Below are 21,226 nucleotides of genomic sequence, written 5' to 3'. Positions count from 1 at the left end.
AAATGTAAGTTTATCAAAAATTTGTCAAAATTTATCCATAGGTGTCTCTATGATGCTTTGTTGAAATTATTCTAAAAATTGTATACCGATGTTTTTAATTAATTGGCCAGGAAGGCGCATTGGGATTTAACTTAAAAATGTATGATACATATGTGGTAGCCAACCTTTTGGAGGACATAGCACTCAAAGAAGATGAGTTTTAGCACTATTTGTTCAACTCAACTCGATTTGTTCGAAGAAATATATACAATATATACAAAATTGTTAGTTTCTAAAAGCTTTATTATTGTAAACTCCTCAAAAGAGGTGCCGAGCAGAGAGTCGAGTTTGTAACCAATAGCAACGGCAGTGACAACTCAGACAACACACAAGCTCGCTTCGTACAATATCATCAGGCTCAAAATAATAAAAATGCGTACAGTTCCCAAGTGGATTAACAAGATTCACGAGGCGGAAAAGACTGAATACTCTTGGTAATACTCACAATGCTCATATCTTGATTAATAAGCTTTGTACTAATTATTTAAAATGGCAGGCTAGCCTTGGAGTGTATGACGAAATGTCAAAAATGTCAACATACTCCATATCGATCGAAAGTACAGCCTAGTTTTAATACTTGTATTGATTGCATATACATAAATAGTATGCACCTTTATTTATTGTTTTCAGCGTGCAGAGTCTGTGCTATAGTCCCGATGGTACCCAGATGATAGTGGCGGCTAGTGAGCGGGTCATGGTATACGATCCTCAAGACGGCTCCTTGATCAGGCTGCTGAGAGGCCACAAGGACACTGTGTACTGCGTAGCTTATGCTAAGGACGGTCGAAAGTTTGCATCGGGGGGCGCCGACAAGATAGTCATAATCTGGACGTCGAAACTTGAAGGAGTGCTTAAATATTCGTACGTATTTGTGTACATGATTTGAGTAGTGCGAATCAAATGACATAATATGTTATCTTTTCAGACACAACGAACCGCTGCAGTGTTTGGCCTACAATCCAATAACTCACCAGTTGACCTCGTGTGCCGTCTCCGACATTGCGTTTTGGTCTAATGAAGTTAAGGCTGTACAGAAACACCGTGTCAACGGGTCCGGGAGAATCACATGTTGCTCGTGGTCGTTGGACGGGCAATTGTTGGCCGTAGGCTTGTCTAACGGCTTTGTTTCAATAAGGGATAAGGTATATATGTACACAAGATATGTATGTCTACAAGATACGGTTAATCAGGGCACCATTTTAAAGATTGAAATAAATTGATAAAATTGACTGAATGTAAAAATGATAATTCTTTACAATTGTACTACAATTAACTGTATGTATTTCAATTTGAGCTGTTTGGAATTTTAACGTGTGATTTTGAATTGAATTCATATGTAATTTGTAATTAAAACTAAAACTTTTTGTCTGTTGTATTGTAAAAAATGTGATGCTATTTTGAAAAGTTGCCAATAATGCCTAAAAAGAATATGAAAATAGGAAGAAAACTGCATTAATGATCAAATTTGACCAAACTGTGAACTTATCTCAATTTCGCTTTGAGGTTACGGTAATATTGCTTTAATTTTATAAGTTATGTACATATGTAAGTGGCCAGTAGTTATATAATATTTGAAATTCAGTAAAAACACAGCGAATGCTTTACTTATTTTATTACATACATATGTGCCATGACAGGAATTACCCCAAAGTGACACATATGGTTTGCTACGATTGTACTTTAAATACAATATATAAGCATTTTATACAATGCGAATTCATATAAACATCCACAGTGACATCTATGGAGAAATTTTTGCAGCATTTTATAATCAAATTGTCGAATTTTAAGACGCTGAATAACTTGAGATTAGCAAGAGAGATAGGAAAGGAGATGCTAATTTTACATGAACCGTTTCAATGAAAATCAGAAAAATTGGCAAACTCTGATAAGAAACGATGGACCTCAAGTCACACACCAAGGTCTGGCCAGCAGCGGGGCTGTAGTGGGAATCGAAACTGTAACATTATGTATGTATGTATGTATGTAGGTAGCATTTGTAAGATTCGAATATAATTCGAATTTGCGAGAAACTGAGGAAGAAGATAACAACTTATTGCATTCGTCACAACAATTAAGATAGAAAAATTGGAAAATTCTAATAGGAGATGGTCGTTCTGTGTTTTTTTAATAACCGTCGACTTGACCTCTCTACTGGTATGCAATAGCTCTGCTAGTGAGTGCACTATGCTAATAAACTGCTATTTTCGGCTAGAATATTTCTGACAATTAAATAGATTACTATGTTAAATCGGTGGCTAATAATATGTATAACTTGTTGACCAATTTAAGTTATTCAGCTACTCACCAATTATGTAAATACAGACAGTTTGCTTTGATCAGACTTTGCAGTTTGATAGTGATAGGATCGTTGAATGGTTTCCGAGATAATTTAAATATGAACAAGTGTTTGTTTGTGTGTTTCAGAATTGTGAAGAGAGGTTGAAAATTAGTCGAGAGGGTTGTCCCGTGTGGTCGGTGCTTTGGACGGAGAGTGCTCTTCTGGTCGGAGATTGGTCGGAGACGCTTTCGTTTTACAACGCGTCCGGTCAGCAAGTTATGAAGGATCGTCCTATTGGTAATTTGCGTTATGTGTTATAATTGCACTCGTTTCATTACTGTTTGAATAATTTTTGTATGATTACTTGTAATTGAAGCGACACTATTTACATACATACATCTTTAAAAACTCTTCCATACTTCTTTATGCTGATGACACAAAAATTTATAAACCTATTTACACTATAGACGATTGTTATAAACTGCAAAAAGATTTGGATAGATTTGCTATATATTGTTTAAATAGTGACCTTTTTCTAAATCCTGAAAAATGTTCTATTTTGAAAATTTTACCAGAAATAAATCTAATGTCACTTATCATTACCATTTAAACCATTCAATTCTAAATACATCCTATTAAGGATCTTGGTGTTATTTTTAATCATAAACTCGATTACTTTGAACATATTTCCTTCATTACTAATAAAGCATATAAATCTCTTGGATTCCTACTCCGCTCAACTAAACCCATTGATGATCCTCATGTACTTAATTTACTTTATTTTTCCCTTGTAATGTCTCACCTTGAATTTGGCTCAATTATCTTGTTCACCTTTTTATATATCCCATTTTAATTGTATTGAAAAAGTTCAACTAAAATTTATCAAATCCTTACGCTACCGTTTTCCTATCTACGCCCATACTTTTAACAGTCTTTCTATCAGACGACGACTCTCTGATGCTACGTTCCTTTTTATACTCCTAAATGGTTTTCTTGGTTGTCCCGATGTCCGGAGTAAGGTTGATTTCAGGATCCCAGTTAGGTATTCTAGACACTCTTTTCACTTGATACTTTCAGAACCAATTCCCTAAAATATTCCTATCTACAGCGTGTTTATCGTATGTTTAACGGGGAGCTGAATGATGTTGATCTATTCGGTATTTCCTTGCATCAAATCAGGACTGCCATCAGGAGAGTCTTGATTGGTTGATTCATTCTCTATTTCTATTATATACATATGTAATCTTTATCCAATATTACATCACTTCATGTTTAGTTATGTACTGTTCTATTTAGTCATGTTTTAGTTTTATTCATTTGTTTGTCTCTATGTACCATTTTATGTAATTTGTAAAAAAATATAATTGGGCCCAGATGTTATTTTATTTTGTTACATTTATTCTTTATTTTTATGCATTTCTACATTTGTTGTCTGTTGATTTTTTTCAATAAATAAATAAATACAGACATGTATGTATAATGCGAATTAAGCAGCTTTTGCTCGGCGAATTATTTATTGATCGTATTTTTATACTTAATATAAAGCTGAATTTGTATACTTTTTTTCCAACTTTCACCTGCCCGAGCAACGCTGGCTATAATTAACTATTTATTTTAATGTGAATTGATTTGATTTTCAGGTTTGATGCCGGTGTGTTTGAATAGACTGGGCGAGTTGATTTTAGTGTGTGGCGTAAAAGGTTGGATCATCACCACCCTTGAAGGCGTTCCTGTACTGAAAAATTCCCAACAATGGGTCTGGTCCATAGAGCACTGCGACAACACCAACACTATAGTGAGTCCACAGACTAACTTGACAGATTTATTTCAAAAAGTTGGTTGCCCTTAACAATTTGTCATCCGACAGGCTCTGGGATGCTTGGACGGCACACTATGGTGCTATCAAATCGTCTTCAATAAAGTACACGGCTTGTACCACGAGAAGTATGCATACCGGGAGAATTTAACCGACGTCATAATTCACCACCTGACGTCGGGCACCAAAGTCAAAATCAAGTGCCACGACAAGGTGCAGAAGATAGCTATTTATAAACATCGTTTAGCCGTGAGTTTCTATTTTAGCAAGCCTCAACTTCAATATCAGACTTAAATATGTATAGTGTCCTTAGAGCAGTGCTACTCAAACTATGGTCCGCGGCCCATTACCGTCCGTCGGCAAACAAGTAAATAACAAATTAAAACAATAGCTTATGGATAACGTTGCATCATCTCATCCATTTTTGCCATGGAGTGATATATTGGTTAATTTAGAAGATAAAATAATTGAAGAATTAAAAAAGTGTTTTGAAACCACAACTTCACTTGCGTCCTTTTGAATCAAATTGAAAGCACAAATCTTCCCAGATCTTTAATACCGTGCACTGAAAACTCTTTTACCTTTGCGAGACTGATTTCTCAACCATGAGTTTAATTAAGACAAAACATCTTAATAGTGTGAATATTCATGATCCATTATGTGTGGAATTGTCTTCGATAAAACCACGACTGGATAAGTTGTCTAATAACAAACAAGCTCATGTCTCATTAGTTTTTTTTTTTTCATTTTTATCTAAGTACATACATATGTATATGATATATACATATTGTACTTTTGAATCAAATTGAAAGCACAAATCTTCCCAGATCTTTAATACCATGCACTGAAAACTCTTTTACCTTTGCGAGACTGGTTTCTCAACCATGAGTTTAATTAAGACAAAACATCTTAATAGTGTGAATATTCATGATCCATTATGTGTGGAATTGTCTTCGATAAAACCACGACTGGATAAGTTGTCTAATAACAAACAAGCTCATGTCTCATTAGTTTTTTTTTTTTCATTTTTATCTAAGTACATACATATGTATATGATATATACATATTGTACTTTGAAGTGAATAAAATAAATTTTACTACTTATATTTCATACTATTTTTATTTGTTATACGAACAAATTTTCACTCATATACATATATAACCTTTTTATTTAAAAATATGATGTTGGTCCGTGAGAATTACTGAAAAATATATACTGGTCCGCCAACTGAAATAGTTTGAGCAAATAGCACTGCCTTAGAGCACAATGGTGATGTGATATAACATGTACATACATATATGTTACAGTCGGAAGTGTATTTTCAGTTGTAATATATTCCAACTGGCGTTTTAGGTCATTCATATACGAATACAATTCAACTAGTAAATTATATCTCTATGTGCAAGCGCAAATACACTTTCAACAATGTGCGCCAGTTGTAATTAGGGATCCCAAATATTCGAATATCGAATAGTAGTTTTAAGAAGTTCAAGATATTATTAAGATAAAATTTTAAGAGAATCATTATCTGGAACATAAAATAGAACTAAATGTGCTGTAGATTGAAATTAAAAAAAAAAATAAGTTCGTATAAAAAGTATTCGAATATTTAGATTTGGGATCCCTAGTTGTAATATAACAGTTGAGTTTTGACAGCTGTGATGTTATTATTGTATGTAGTCGAAATATATTACAACTGGAAGATACACCTCAATTGTAACATATACACAATACAACGGTTTTTTTTTTAAATGACGTCACGTTTTTTTGTGACAACTACAAATTTCAATCTTTCGATTGATTTTAATATTTAAAACATGTGCTCTAAAGATATGATTTGAGTCATTGTGATTTAAGAAAATTATTATACATACAGGTACAACTGCCCGAGCGTATAGTCATATATGAGCAGAGCGATACTGACGGTATGCTGTATCGCGTCAAGGAGAAGATACCCCAGAAAGCCGAATGTTCGTTGCTGGTGGCGACAAGCAGTGCTCTTCTGCTGTGCCAAGACGCCAAGCTGGTGATGATCGGAGGCAAGAATCTGGCATCGTGGAATGTGCCCGCTTCGATAAGATACGTGAAAGTTACTACGGTTCAAAATAAAGAAGCACTATTGTTGGGACTCGCCAATGGAGAGGTCCGCAATTTACATATCTATTTGTTATATACGTATGTATTTTCAGAGCAATGTGTATAAACTTGTACTAACGTGGGTCAGCGTTATTTTTACCGAAGAAATGCATCGCTTGGCAGTTTTCAATTAACCGGAATGACTCGTAACGGCAATTGAGATCATTTTCTATATCCATATTTAGCACATTGTATCGAATTCTTCATTCGTAACACATAGCAAAAAATGCTTGCAGTACTCGAATCGCAACTTGATCGTTTTTTAACATACAAAAATTGAATTTGATGATTTTTTGTCTTTGGTACATAATATCTGTACATTTGTACGTTTATTGAGAATGTTATTTAATACTTAACAGGTTGACTTAATTGTATCAAATTGTTGATTGAATGGAAGTCCATTATAATATTTTATTGATTTTAAAGTTTTCAACTATTTATCTTGTATTTATAGATATGGAAAGTCGACCTGGATGAAGCTTCCATGGAAGTGTTGGTGACTATTGAATCAGCGATCAGGTGCTTCGACTTGAGCTCTTCTAAATCGATGATAGCAATCGTGGACGAAAGTTGTTGTTGTCATGTTTATATGATAGCTACGCAGCAACTTCTTTTCACCGTAAGTCTCATTGTATATTTATTTATTTATTTTACATAGATACATACATATATACGAGGAAGGCATAACAGGTAGACCCCAATGCGCCTTCCTAGACAATTAATTACAAACATTGCACCATTTTTATTACATAAATCGCTGTATTTCGAGAGGCTGAAGAACACGAAATTAACAATTAATTAATCATAATATTGTACATAAATCAAATTCAGATATTTGTTACATAGTTGGTAGGATGATTTTTGCCAATTTGATGGAGGAACCATTTCAACAATGAAATCAGATAAATTGGCAAACTCTGATAAGAAACGATCGACTTGGAGTCACAAATATCGAAGTCTGACAGTCAGCAGTATTAAAGATTAGCACGGGATCGAACCCGGTAACCTCTCGGTGCTAAACATAAACGCAACCACCGACCATACTGCTGGCTATATGTATATGTAATTGGAGGATTGTAAATAGGTTTTTGAGCTCTTTTTTTCCTATTACGCTGTACATATTAATAATATAATACTATGATTACTAACAAAATTAATTTTAAATTGTAAAATAGAAAATGATCAGTAGATATTAAAATATATATAAGATGTATTGTGAACACAATTTAGTAATAATAAAAAGCATTTAAAAATAAAATGCTCATAATACATCTAATACATAATTTTAATTAAAGACTCTCTAAAGTCGATGACTTAAAGCAGATTGTGTTTAGGTAATCTGTGTGTTATACCTGAAGGGTATAGACATTTTGTTGTACTGGTTAGTTTGTTGTTAATGTCTGTAACAAACGGAATATTATTTAGTTAGTATATATGGGCGTATTATAAATTGTTTTTAGGGATTTATTTTGTATTATTTGAAGTTTGGAAAGGTTAATGTTCGAGGCGTTGTGCACATTTGTATGAATTTTTTTCCAATAATTGTGAGTGATGTTTTGTATAATGAAAGTTTGTTAAACAGGCGGAAAATGCTTCCTCGGTGTCTTGGCATGCGACGTATGAGGATTTGCTGTGTTACTCCGGCGGCGGCATGCTTTCGATCAAGCTGGTACCCTTTCCGGAGTCTTCGCAGCCGGTGATCGGATCAGTTGTCGGATTTCAGAAAGGCCACGTGTTCTGTCTGCAGGCCAATGCCATGCAATCGATAAACGTGCCTCTATCTCATGCGATGCATCAGTACATACAAAATCACATGTTCAAGTATGGACGGTGTCTTTCGTTGTCAGTCGAAATCGTTCGCGTTTTAAATTTGTTCATTTTTTCAGTGAGGCGTACAACATTGCCTGTCTGGGCGTTCCGAATTCCGATTGGGAGAGTTTGGGTTTTGCGGCTTTGGAAGAATTGTCGTTGAGCGTGGCCAAAAAGGCGTTTCAACGGATCGAGAATGTTTTATTTCTCGAATTGGTCGATGTGTTAGAGGTTTGATTGTTGTAATACTTACATATACTTATTGTTATTTTATTTTATTTAGGCCTAACAGGTCAATTACAAAAATAAGTAAGAGACATTGAATATATGTAGAGTTGCCAACAGGTCTTTTTTTAAGAATTGTCTTTTGTAACACAATTCTTTTGTTCTCTATATTTTTTTATATTACACCCGTAATGTCCTCTTTTTCAATTTTGACAATAATTTCACACAGTCCGTACTATGTTATAAGAAACTAAGAAACTTTTGCACCAAATTAGCAGTGTATGGATAAATATAGCAACAGAGGTGATGAAATTGAGAGTGAGAATGAAGATGATTAAATTCAACAATTCATTTTTAAGCGTACTTTTCAAGTTCCTAACTACATATGTATGTATGTTCCGCTTATTATGAAAGTGGAAGTAATATAATATTTCCTTTGAGATATTTGGACTTTTGTGTAAATTTGTTTTAAAAATTATTGTGAAATTATGATTCTTTCATATACATTATGATTCTTAGCCTTATAGATATAATCTTTCCTGTACTGGTGGAATATTACGATTACCTTGTAAAATAATGGCATTTTTGGTACTATTTCACTTTAATAATAACCTGCACAATTATAACTAAACATTTTTTTGTTAAATGTTCTTTTTTTTTGTCCATGACACTTGGCAACCCTAATTGAATACAATTGAAAGCATAATAAAAAGCTCGGTTTTAATTTGTACTATTATTATTCTAGGAAATGTTAAATCAAGGCGATAATGCATCCAAAGCTCTCTCGGTAGCTGAAGTTTATGCATACCGAGGAAAGTTTATCGACGCTGCACGGCTATACCGATCCAACGGCCAATCACACCGAGCCCTCACAATGTACACGGATCTTAGACTGTTCCACAAGGCTCAAGTTTGTCTTTTTCATATCTGTACAGTTGTATATTAAAATTATTAAACAAAAAAATTAAGAAATAATCCACAGATGACGAGTTTGTCAATTATTTTATATATACATACATATATTAATTTTTTTCACTTTTTTCTACATCCTTGTTCCGACTTTTGTAATGACGTGTGGCAAACAGTCTTATTAACTGATTGTCGATTGGCATTATTGACGAGTTGGCATTAGTGTCGGCCCAAGCGGAAATACGCGACGGTCGACAGAGTTCGAGCAGACGGCGTACGGACAGCTTGTGTTCCGTACGCTCCGCTGGCCCACCACGTGCAAATTTTACATTTCAATAAACTACATCAAACCATTATCGAAGTCTTTTCCATGATGGTCACTTCGAACCGGACACCAGTAACCTAGGCCACAACACCAAACGGACAAACCAATAGGAAAAAACGTGGTCGAGAAAAAATGGATGTCAATTAAGAAATCGGTATCGTTCCTTTGTTACTATCCATACCTTTCCAATACTAATAACATGTTTGCTTCTATTTCAGCAATATATTGATTGATGTACAGAGGTACATGACCGCGTGATTGACGCAGAAAATATATAAATAAAAACATAACCTACAAAGACGCATGGGACACAGAGGTAATCCAAAATTATCGGAACGATCACATAAACATCGTAAAGGATATTCAAGTAAGTGAATGTATTCAATCTCAGGCAATCTGTTCAAAAGGCAATCATGTGGGTAGGTCAGTTTTTAAAATATGTTTTAAAGTATAACAATTAATTAACGCGATTGTATAAAATAATATCGCGCTACGAAGGAATGTTTCATCGGTCGCATCGAATTTCGTATTAAAAGTGTAAAATCAGATGTAGTGTAAAATTAGCAAAGCACGTGGAGAATTATACTTGTAGCCCCAAAGTGGATTAAATCAAGTACATACCGGTATATTCATATCGGTAGATCTTTGTTTCTTAATGTGTGTAGAAACACCCTCCCCCCCCCCCCTTCCACGATAAATGTGGAATTATACTTGTAGCCCCAAAGTGGCTTAAACCAAGTACATACCGGTATATGCATATCGGTAGATCTTTGTTTCTTAATGTGTGTAGAAACACCCTCCCCCCCCCCCCCTTCCACGATAAATGTGGAATTATACTTGTAGCCCCAAAGTGGCTTAAACCAAGTACATACCGGTATATGCATATCGGTAGATCTTTGTTTCTTAATGTGTGTAGAAACACCCTCCCCCCCCCCCCCTTCCACGATAAATGTGGAATTACACTTGTAGCCCCAAAGTGGATTAAATCAAGTACATACCGGCATATTCATACATCGGTAGATCTCTTTGTTTCATAATGTGTGATGAAACAGTGGTGATTTAAAATAAATCACAAGACTTGTAGCCCCAAAGTGGTTTAAATCAAGCACCCACCAATTTAGGGTTGTTATTTCTTCCAAAATATGTTGGATAGATTCTGGTGATAATAGTTAAAGTAGAATATTAAGATTCACGGTGAATCATTGAATATTATTACCTTATCTCTACGAATAGTTCAATTGACAGCTATAGTAGAGAATAACTGTATTTATGAGACGAAATAGTGCAACTTTCTGAAACAAATGTCAAGTGCTGAAAACGAGGAAATAGAAGCTTCGACTTCCAAGTCGCATAAAGGTCGAAATCCAACTAGGGACGTAGAACCTATTAGAGACAGGTCAAGCTCTAGAATACATCAGACTCGAAGTCAGACTCAATCGATAGAAATATTAGCGAAGGAAAATAAAGTAGAAGTTATAATGACGTCAATAGAATTAAGGTATTCAGGCGCGGTACAAAGACTAAAAGGAAAAATAGATAAATCCTCCGAATTAGATGAAGGACAGTATCAAACCATTAAAGAAGCATACGATTATGTCCGAAAACTCCATTACGAGTATTTAGATAACCTTACAGACATATCGAAAGCGGCCAAAATAGACGAAGAGTACGATGCAATTACAATAACAGTTAAAAATCTTAAAGCAGCATTAGATTGCCAATCCTTTCAAGATAGTAAACTAAAGGTAGAGCAAGCAACAATTAAATTTGCTAGAGATAAGTTACCGACGTTAACCATTCCCACATTTCAGGGAGATCCATCTGAATGGCAATCGTTTCAACAAGCTTTTAAGAATATAATAGGAAACAAAACGGAATATTCGAATGTCACGAAATTACTATATTTGCATCAATCATTACTCGGTCCCGCTTTAGCAGCTGTATCAGGGTTAGATATTAGCTCAGACAATTATGAAATAACGTGGAGTATTTTAGACAAGCAATACAATTTACCAAGACTTAATCTTAAAACTAGGATCAACTCACTTTGTGACTTAAAATTAATCACAAAGGAATCACATATCGAATTGAGAGATCTATTAAATAAGGTAACGGTGTGTATTAAAAACATTGAATCATTGGGTTACGCGAGAGAAATTTTAGATCCATGGGTAACATGTTTAGTTCTAAGGAAATTACCATTTAGTTTATTAAAGGACTGGGAAACATCTCTGGTTGACAGAGAAATGCCACCGTACGAGAAGTTAGAAACGTTTCTGCAGAATAGATGTAACGTATTACAATCTACTGCATCTGTAATTACGGTGAAAGAATTCCCTCATAACCGTCAACGAATCAGGAGAACTCATGTCGCGAATAAAAACCCATCAAGTAAGGTAAACGCATGTGCATTTTGTCGAAATAATCATTTCATAGGCAAATGTGATAAATTCAAAGCAAAATCCAGTATGGAAAGAAATGAATTCGTTAAATCTAATAACATGTGTTTTAAATGTTTAAATTCATCGCATAAGATAACAAATTGCAAGTCTAACTATAATTGCTTAAGGTGCAAACAAAACCATCACACTTTGTTGCATCAGGACGATACATTTAGTTCCAATAATACGGGAAGGAAGTCAATTAATGCTCATTCTACTCATTTCTCTCAAAGGGAGATAATTTTACCGACGGTACAAGTAGACATTATAACGTCCAATGGAACGGTCGTTAAGGGTCGCACATTATTAGATTCCGGCTCACAAGTCAACTATGTTACCACATCTTTCGCTAAGAAGAATAACTTCAAGTTAGAGAAAATCTCTCAAAAAATTGTAGGTATCGCTAATCAAGAAAGTAGCATTCGTCACATCACCAAGGTGACCATAAGGTCTTCAACCACTAATTACTCAACCAAAGTGTTGTGTTTGGTATTACCAGAAATTACTGGCGAAATTCCAACTGTGAAACTGGATCAACAGTTAATTTCAATACCAGCGGGAATCAAGTTATCAGATCCCCTTTGGAATAAACCGACGCCAATCGATTTCTTGCTCGGCGCCGAGATTTGCGTTCATGCTATGAAAGCAGGAACCATCCAGTTAGGAAAAGGTATGCCTATCTTAAAGGATACCGAATTCGGATGGACAATAGTTGGTCCATATCCCGAAGTAAATAATGCTCCAGGGAAGAGCCACATAGGCTTAAGTCAATTAGACAGTCACATTCAAAACTTTTGGATGATAGACCAGGTTCCTATGGTAAAACATCAATCTCTTGAGGAGAAAAGATGTGAGGAACATTTCCAAGCACACACATCACGAGATAAAAACGGTAGATTTTGTGTAGCTTTACCATATAAAAATTCCCCGGTAGTATTAGGAAGTTCATTGCACATTGCGGAGAAAAGACACAAAACTTTGGAAAGACGTTTTTTAGCCAATAATAATTTAAAAATGGAATACAATAAAGTTTTAGAAGAGTATATAAATTCAGGACATATGTCAGAGTGTGAACCTCCGGAGGCACATGAGGTTCATTGTTATTCACCTCATCACGTCGTAGTTAAGGAGTCTAGCCTTACCACTAAATATCGTGTAGTTTTTGATGCGTCCGCAAAGACAACGTCCAATATCTCACTAAATAATATTTTGATGGTGGGACCTAGTGTCCAATCAGATTTGTTAAGTTTACTACTCAACTTTCGACTCCATAAATACGTGATTACTGCGGATATTAAGCAGATGTACCGACAGATTCAAATAGCAGAGAAAAATAAAAATGTACAATTAAATCATAATTCGTTATGGTGGGACGGCCCTAGTTGGTTGAAATTAGATGAATCACGATGGCCTCGAAGACCTCCTGAGATCACAATAGATCTTCCAGAGAGAAGGGTAGTCACTAACGCTACCCTTGTGAGGGAAAATAATTAGATAGATAAATATTCTCATCTTCCAAGACTCCTTCGAGTTTTATCATATGTTCGTCGGCCACTAAGGAATAAACAATTAAACGTTAAAGAAAATAACGAACCGTCCGCTTTCGAATTAAAAGATGCTTTAAATAATTTGATAAGGTTATCGCAAATGGAATCATTTCCATTGGAATATCGTTTGCTGAGCAAGGGACATCCAATTCCCAGTAGCAGTAAATTAGCTAAATTGTCCCCTCTATTCCATGAGAATTTAATTTGTGTTGGAAGTAGACTTCCTCTGGGAACAACTCTATCAACGTCACCCATTATCTTGTCAAATAAGCATAAACTTACACACATGATTGTCCGAGATGCGCACTTGAAATATATTCACTTGGGTACTCAAGCCTTACTGTCGTTATTGCGGCAGACCTATTGGCCATTGGCCGGACATAATACTGTCAAAGGAGTGGTGCGTTCATGTGTCATTTGTTTCAGAAATAAACCACTGTCACACAATAGATTAATGGGATTGCTCCCGCTTGAACGTACCACTGCGAATTTTCCTTTCAGTCATGTGGGGATAGACTTCGCAGGACCTTTTCCTGTGAAGAGTGGTTGCAATAAGAATTCTAAGATAATTGAGGGTTACGTTTGTGTCTTTGTGTGTTTTTCCAGTAAGGCAGTTCACTTGGAACTTGTCGGAGACTTAACGAGTTCAAATTTCTTAAATTGTTTAAGAAGATTCGTAGCCAGACGTGGCAGGCCCAATACGATATATTCCGACAATGCTACTAATTTTGTCGGTGCAAGTCGTGAACTCGTTAATTTAGTAAAATTAATTTACGAACGTCCTCATGAGGAGAAGCTACTACGGTATGTAGCCTCCGAAGGGATTCGTTGGAAGTTTAACCCGCCAAGGGCGCCTCACATGGGAGGGCTGTGGGAAGCAGCGGTTAAATCCATGAAGATTCATTTAAACAAGGTGTTAAAGGCCACCACCTTAAATTTCGAATCATTTTGTACGGTATTGACTCAAATAGAAGCTTGCATGAATTCCCGTCCTCTTAGTCCCTTGTCTTCGGATCCACTAGACCTTTTACCCCTCACACCTGGACATTTCTTAATTGGCAGATCCTTACTCGCTCTTCCAATGGAGGTTAAATATAACACTAATGTCCATGCCAATCTGCTTCAGATACAATTGACCACAGCAGCATTTTGGAAACGTTGGTCGGCGGAATATTTACATTCTTTGCAGTTACGACACAAATGGAAGAAGGACTCGAGCAACAATCTGAGTGTGGGTCAAATGGTCCTGTTAAAGGAGGAACACATGCTGCCAACCCGATGGGTCTTGGGTCGAGTCACTAAATTGTATCCCGGACCAGATGGCAGAGTTCGAGTCGTCGACGTCTTTACTGCCAGCGGAGAGTTTCGTCGGTCCAGTCATCTAGTAGCGCCATTGCCGATTCTACCACAAGGACCACTTGACAGGAAGGAAGATCAGCAAGAGGGAGGAGAAACAGCAGCTTCAATTCCGTCAACTTCGGTAGCTTAGTTTAACCCGAAGACACTACCCCCAACTCATATTACTTATTAGATGTAATCATGAGTTTAAATCATTCAATGTTAATAGTAGTACTCCGTAATTCACTTTAATTGTGTTGTGTGTATAATTTAAGCTATTTTCATTTTAACATTCGGCAGTATATATCTCCGAATTTAATCTAATCATTTTGTCTTTATAATATAAGACTTGTCTCATGTCATCACTCGGAAGGATTATATCCGAGTTTAAAATAAACTGTTCAAATTTGACAGTTAAAATTAGATTCATGATTTGTTAATGTTAGTCTCCAAGCCACACTTAATGGAGCATCTTAAATTATTTCATGTCTACTTAATTATAACCTGCCGGGAGTCATCCGCAGGTCTTATGTTTCTTGTTATGAAAACATAAGTTAACTCTTACTGTTTATAGTATTTATGTGAATCATAGAATAAGTAAATATTATAATACTGAACATTTCGATGTTTAACGTAGAGACATCTATAATCATAGTTCGCCTTCATTTCCTGCTTGTAGGAATGAATGAATGACTTTCCAATTTACTTTTAATTTAGCAATGTTTGTGCTACTTGTTGATGAAATCAAGCTAACTTAGGAGCATTACACTCACTAATCAAGTTTAGTTGATCGGTAATAGCTGATCTGTCTTGACAACTGTAACAGTGTCAACATTGTATTGTCTAAGTTAACATCAAGATGAGGAATGCTTAAGTTTTAAACCATATACAGTCCACTCTCTCTTCTTTAAAGTAAACTTATCTTGTAATGCTTATTCACAGCTTCAAAGGAGATTTCAAAAACTTTAATGTAAATAGAAACAACATTCACCAGAGGTATACCTATAAGTTGAAATATTACTGAACCAATAAATTGATTTTATCCTCACACTGGATGAGGCAAAGGTTTCATTATTCACCCTCTATTTAATTATTTTAAGAGCTATGATTTATTGTAAACGACTCGTCAGTAATGCTGTAACTCTGTAGAATAACTGTATTGTTCAACAGTTTTCCTATGTGGGACTATGTTCCGACTTTTGTAATGACGTGTGGCAAACAGTCTTATTAACTGATTGTCGATTGGCATTATTGACGAGTTGGCATTAGTGTCGGCCCAAGCGGAAATACGCGACGGTCGACAGAGTTCGAGCAGACGGCGTACGGACAACTTGTGTTCCGTACGCTCCGCTGAACCACCACGTGCAAATTTTACATTTCAATAAACTACATCAAACCATTATCGAAGTCTTTTCCAATCCTTTTAGACCCTTTTTTTAGAGAATTATTTTATATTTGTAGGAATACATGGATTCGGAAGATGTGTCGGATCTTATAAAAAAGAGAGCTGAATGGGCTCAGCATATAAACGAGCCTCGTGTGGCTGCTGAGATGTTTTTGGCAGCCGGAGACATAAAGAGTGCGGCGAATATTATGGCACAGAACGGTTGGGTCGACATGTGAGTTATTATTTAAACGAATAGTGTGCGGTGAACCTTTAGAGAATACATATTTATGTTTTAGGTTGGTCGAAACGGGTCGTAATCTCGATAAGGGTGCGAGCGATAATTTATATGTGGTGGCTCAGGCTTTGATCTCGATCGGTCACTTGGAGTCGGCGACCGAGCTGTATCAAAAATTGGGAGATCAGCATGCAATGGTCAAGATGGCAGTTAAGATGGAAAATTGGGAGCAAGCGTTTCAATTGGTCAAACAGAATCCGGAATACAAGGAAGAGGTTTATATACCATATGCACAACAAATGGCTAGGGACAATCATTTTATCGAAGCTCATAAAGGTTCGTACATGGTTACATGAATTTATGTACTACTAGACATTTAAATTTGTACCTTGATATTTATTTTTTATTAATTCATACCAGGAAGGCCTAGCAGGTAACCCCAAATGCGCCTTCCTGGCCAGACACATTGTAGGTACACTTGATACAAGTACTATACAAAGTATGTAAATACATATCAATTAACATCCATTTATGGTCAAATTTGTAAATTTGCAGCATTTTATACAATTCAGTGAAATTCGAGATTGCTTAAAACTCGAGATTTTACGAGAAAATTGGTAAGGTTGCCAATTTATTGGAACCGTTTCAATAAAAATCAGATAAATTGGCAAACTCGGATTTGAACCCATGACCACTCTGTTCAAAGCATTATATGCTAACCACTAGTCTATTCTGCTGGTTATATTGAACATAATCGAGAATTTCTAAATGTTCTTCATTTGAGTTGTATTTATTCTATAATAGTTTCTTATTTTGTGTTATCGATGTGATATTTTCAGCATACCACATGGGCGGTCAGACGGAATCAGCCGCTAGAGTTTTGGGAGTTCTTATACAAAATGCCATCGCCGAAGAACGTTTCAACGACGCTGCTTACTTGCATTGGTTGCTTGCATCACAATCCTTAGAAATCTCCCAAACTGTGGACGATATTGAGTGGGTTAATTCGAAAAGCTTTGAAATTATTGTTATCGACAGTTGAAATTAACATTTTTCTTCTATTCAATTACAGTCAACAACAGAATTGGATAGAATCGTATAATGAGAATGAAAAATATGCAACAATTTACTTTACTTTTCATATTGTGCATCAGTCTATACACGAAGTGTTTTCAGTTTGCCAACCGGAAACGTTGTTCAACGCGGCTAAAATTGTTCTTTCGCTCGTCGAAAACAATGTTCATCCGCCGAAAGGCATTTCTTTATTGTATCCTTTTCAATCTTATGTAGAGTTTATTTTTAGCATTATTTCATTTTTGAAAATCATGTAAGATATTGCGCCTTGACGGTTTTCAGTTCGGTATATTTGTGTTTAGCAAAACAAGGCAGATTACTAGGCGCAAACAAACTGGCTCGTCAGATGCTGGACAAAATTCAGAACTTGAAAGTACCATTTAAGATACAGGTGAATAAATTAAAACGGTTTAACCCTTTGAATGCTGAAGTCATTTCTGTTGAAAGCCCGCCACGCTACAAACTTCGCCCACATTTCCAATTAGAATTATTTAGAAATCAGGTATAAAATTGAAGTTAATCCAAACAAACTCTAGATAACTACCGCCGGGGATTTCAAGTTTTGTAAAGGTGTGTTTAGACTCTCTAATATATCTTGCAACAAAATATAATAAACAAAAGAAGTTTATTAGTGAATGTATTTTTCCAAAACTAGTTCGATCTTCTTAATTGTTGTTAAAATTGAATGCTTTTAAAATGAATAAAAATCGATTGCGTGACGTGTATTGGGATAATACCGGTATATTAAATACGTGATGCTTCTTCCAATAATCACCTATTCGGTCCTATCTGATTGTTCCCATGTGCAACTAGAGACCAAGGCAAAATCTGAAATACTCATCAATTAGGGATTTCCATCGGGTAATTCTGCTATGGTCATAAATTCAGAAATTCCGGTGTAAATGAGTGTTTATAAACGTAGACAAAGCAATTGCACGGATTACACGACTGATTTTTAATGCTACCGGGAAAGGCTTAACAGGTATTATTCTTGTTTATTTTATGCATGCAAAATGTACAAAGCACATTGGCATTCTTCAGGCCCAAGGACTTGTCGGCAAAACGCTGATCAGCGTTGGTCAGCATTGAAAGGGTTAATAGTGTTTCGCAAACCCAACATAAAAAATATTATATATCAGACAAGTGTTATTTTCAAAAAATCATTTGTTGTCTGCTTCATGAGCTGCTTTTCTTCTACATACATATGTTGCTCTAGTATTTCTTTTGAACTAAAATGTTTTAAAAGAAAATCTTAGATAATATTGAGCAACAAAAAAATTAACGAAGCGGAGATTATTCAATCTTTACTAGTGTGACCCACAATGATTTTGAGTTAAAGAAGGTAAAACTCAAAAATCTGTAAAAATTGCGCATATTTTAAACGCTCATATCTTTTAAACGGGAAGAAAGGAACAAAAATCATCATCATATTCGAATTCAATGGGCTAAACTTAGTAAAGATTGATTGGTCTCCGCTCTGGTGAAGATCCGAAAGATCACAAAATTAGCTTTTGAAAATACTCTTCCTTTAAATATTCATTATTTTTGTTGCTAATTTCTCTACATATGTAGATTGATTTCTTGATACCATCCTTTTCAGAAATCAGTAACCATCTGTGATATTTATTTGATTGCAGGAAAATGTAGAAGTTTTGACATTGCTCTCACGAGCTGGATTGAACGATAGTAACGAGGTTACGCCGTTGTGCTACAGATGTTCACATCATTTCACACCACTTTCAACAGTTTGCAACTACTGCAGACATAATTTGTACCATTCGTTTCTTACATTCGGTTAGTTGATGTTATGTGAAATTTTTCATTTTTTCATTTGGTATAGAAGTGGTTATTAATGTTTTAGAAATATTACCGTTGGTCGCATTCACTATAGAGGACGACATAACCGTGGAGGAGGCTTTACAGTTGATAGAATCTGATGTGTCTTCTCTCGAAGCTCGGCCAAACGACCAAGAAAATTCTCAGATATTGCGAATAGAAAATTTGTCTAATCTCAAAGACGTGTTCTCAAACAAATCGTTTGAAGTAAGTAAATATTTAATAGTATCTCAACGATTAGCATTTCAAATGAAAAGTAAATATAGTACATAATTATAACATATATGTATAAGTGAGGTCAATTAATTCATATTTTCAATGTTTTTTTATAGGATGATAAGAATGGTAAAGTTGTGTGCAACCGAGAAGATTTGAAAATATTACAGCCATTATCTGTGATAGTCATCAATCGTCCAAAACCATTGGAAACGTTATTTTTTCGCAACGTTATGCCCGACTTACACATACAGTATTGCCCTCATTGTTACAAGGTTTATATCAATATTGAATGGGGACTTAAATATGTACGAGTATACCATAAAACAACAACGTCGGTTTGTTTTTGTTTCAGCTATTTTACGTGGATGATTTGGAATCGCAGCTGATTTCTAAAGCACTCTGCTCATTTTGTCGTAGTCAACTGATTGACGGGAATGGCACTGAACCGTTAAAATCCATTATTTCATCTTCGTCATTCTCTCTTGAATGAAAATTTTTGGAATGGAAGAAAGATATACTGTTAATCAAGAAAGCAATCGAAGAGGTCTGCACATAAATATAAAGAAGACGAAATTTATGCTATGTAGTTGACAAAATGCAAACAGACACCGGTGATCTAAACGTTGTATCTAGAGGTGTTAGAAAGAGTTAAAATATTTAAATACCTGAGAACTTGGTTAAATTAAGAGCTTGACCCAGATGAAAACGTAAGAATCCGCATCGAGATGGCTAGAACAGTGTTCATCAACAATAAACAAGCATCACAATCTTCGTACGCGTTTGAGATTCGCAAAGAGTGCTGCTATCTGGATGCAAAACGAGGACTCTGAAGACCAGAATGATCAGCCGTATCGAAGATTTTGAGATGTGGGTCAACAGGCGTATGCTGAAGATCCCATGGACCAAAAAAGTCACAAATGAAGCTGTCCTCAGCATGATACGGAGAAGCAGGAAACTTGTTTCTGTCATCAAGTGGAGACAGATGGAGTACCTCGGACGCATGATACAGGGTTCAAAATACGAATTTTTCCGTTTGATTATCATGGGAAAAATAGAAGGTAGAAAATGGATTGGAAGGATGAAGTTGTCATGGACTGATATGAGCGCTGAAGAGCTGTTCCGAACCGTTGAATCGAAGAAGAAGTCACCACTAACAGTAATTTTTTTCTTCAATAGATTTTCAACATCTCATTCATATTTTTATATTTTTCCATGTTTTTAAAAGAAAAAAAAATAGACCAAGTGGTATTTGTATTATATTTACATTTATTAAAATATATAATAAAAAATTGAGTGGCACATTTTTGGAAAATTTGTAATTATTCCATGTAATTATTGTGTGTTGAATTACATTATAAATTTATTTTCATAAAGTTGTTTTATTTAAAATTTTTGTGATATCCATCTACACCAGCGGTTTCCAAACTGGGAGGCGCGCCTCCCACGGGAGGCGCGGACTATTGCCAGGGGAGGCGCCAAAACTTTTTAATAAAAAAATAATTTTCATACCATAATATCTACAAATAAATAAAACTTCATATCGTAGCTTAACAGTAAAAATTCAATGCATGAATGTTTATTTTCATTTTTATATACACATTTAATTAG

At 35.4% G+C, this 21,226-nt stretch overlaps 2 protein-coding genes across 2 annotated transcripts; both read left to right on the top strand.

Moving 5' to 3' along the window:
* Positions 1 to 364: 364 nt before the first annotated feature.
* LOC143922921 (intraflagellar transport protein 122 homolog) lies at positions 365 to 9,217 on the top strand. Its single transcript, XM_077446339.1, has 10 exons — positions 365 to 473; positions 670 to 900; positions 965 to 1,181; positions 2,467 to 2,617; positions 3,961 to 4,115; positions 4,188 to 4,385; positions 6,014 to 6,280; positions 6,728 to 6,892; positions 7,856 to 8,094; positions 8,160 to 9,217. The coding sequence occupies exons 1-10, from the start codon at positions 412 to 414 to the stop codon at positions 8,317 to 8,319; spliced, it is 1,845 nt and encodes a 614-aa protein (XP_077302465.1). The 5' UTR covers positions 365 to 411; the 3' UTR covers positions 8,320 to 9,217.
* LOC143922803 (intraflagellar transport protein 122 homolog) lies at positions 8,632 to 20,838 on the top strand. Its single transcript, XM_077446132.1, has 11 exons — positions 8,632 to 8,667; positions 9,053 to 9,217; positions 16,329 to 16,486; positions 16,551 to 16,825; positions 17,329 to 17,485; positions 17,562 to 17,756; positions 17,846 to 17,954; positions 19,201 to 19,357; positions 19,404 to 19,606; positions 19,732 to 19,890; positions 19,971 to 20,838. Exons 1-11 carry the CDS (start codon positions 8,632 to 8,634, stop codon positions 20,106 to 20,108), a joined length of 1,752 nt encoding a protein of 583 aa, XP_077302258.1. The 3' UTR covers positions 20,109 to 20,838.
* Positions 20,839 to 21,226: the final 388 nt, after the last annotated feature.

This window comes from Arctopsyche grandis, chromosome 2 (assembly GCF_051622035.1).
Source record: "Arctopsyche grandis isolate Sample6627 chromosome 2, ASM5162203v2, whole genome shotgun sequence".
Classification (NCBI taxonomy): Eukaryota; Metazoa; Arthropoda; class Insecta; order Trichoptera; family Hydropsychidae; genus Arctopsyche; species Arctopsyche grandis.
Note: the sequence above shows the minus strand (reverse complement) of the source record. Positions and strands in the feature narration are given on the sequence as shown.

Excerpts from the sequence above, each read along its gene's own strand:
- LOC143922921 (XM_077446339.1), top strand. The coding sequence starts at position 412 with ATGCGTACAGTTCCCAAGTGGATTAACAAGATTCACGAGGCGGAAAAG. Across the intron at positions 6,281-6,727 it reads TGGGACTCGCCAATGGAGAG|ATATGGAAAGTCGACCTGGA; the intron begins GTCCGCAATTTA and ends TTGTATTTATAG. Across the intron at positions 8,095-8,159 it reads ATACAAAATCACATGTTCAA|TGAGGCGTACAACATTGCCT; the intron begins GTATGGACGGTG and ends TCATTTTTTCAG.
- LOC143922803 (XM_077446132.1), top strand. The coding sequence starts at position 8,632 with ATGAAGATGATTAAATTCAACAATTCATTTTTAAGC. Across the intron at positions 8,668-9,052 it reads TCAACAATTCATTTTTAAGC|GAAATGTTAAATCAAGGCGA; the intron begins GTACTTTTCAAG and ends TTATTATTCTAG. Across the intron at positions 17,757-17,845 it reads CCGAAAGGCATTTCTTTATT|TTCGGTATATTTGTGTTTAG; the intron begins GTATCCTTTTCA and ends GACGGTTTTCAG.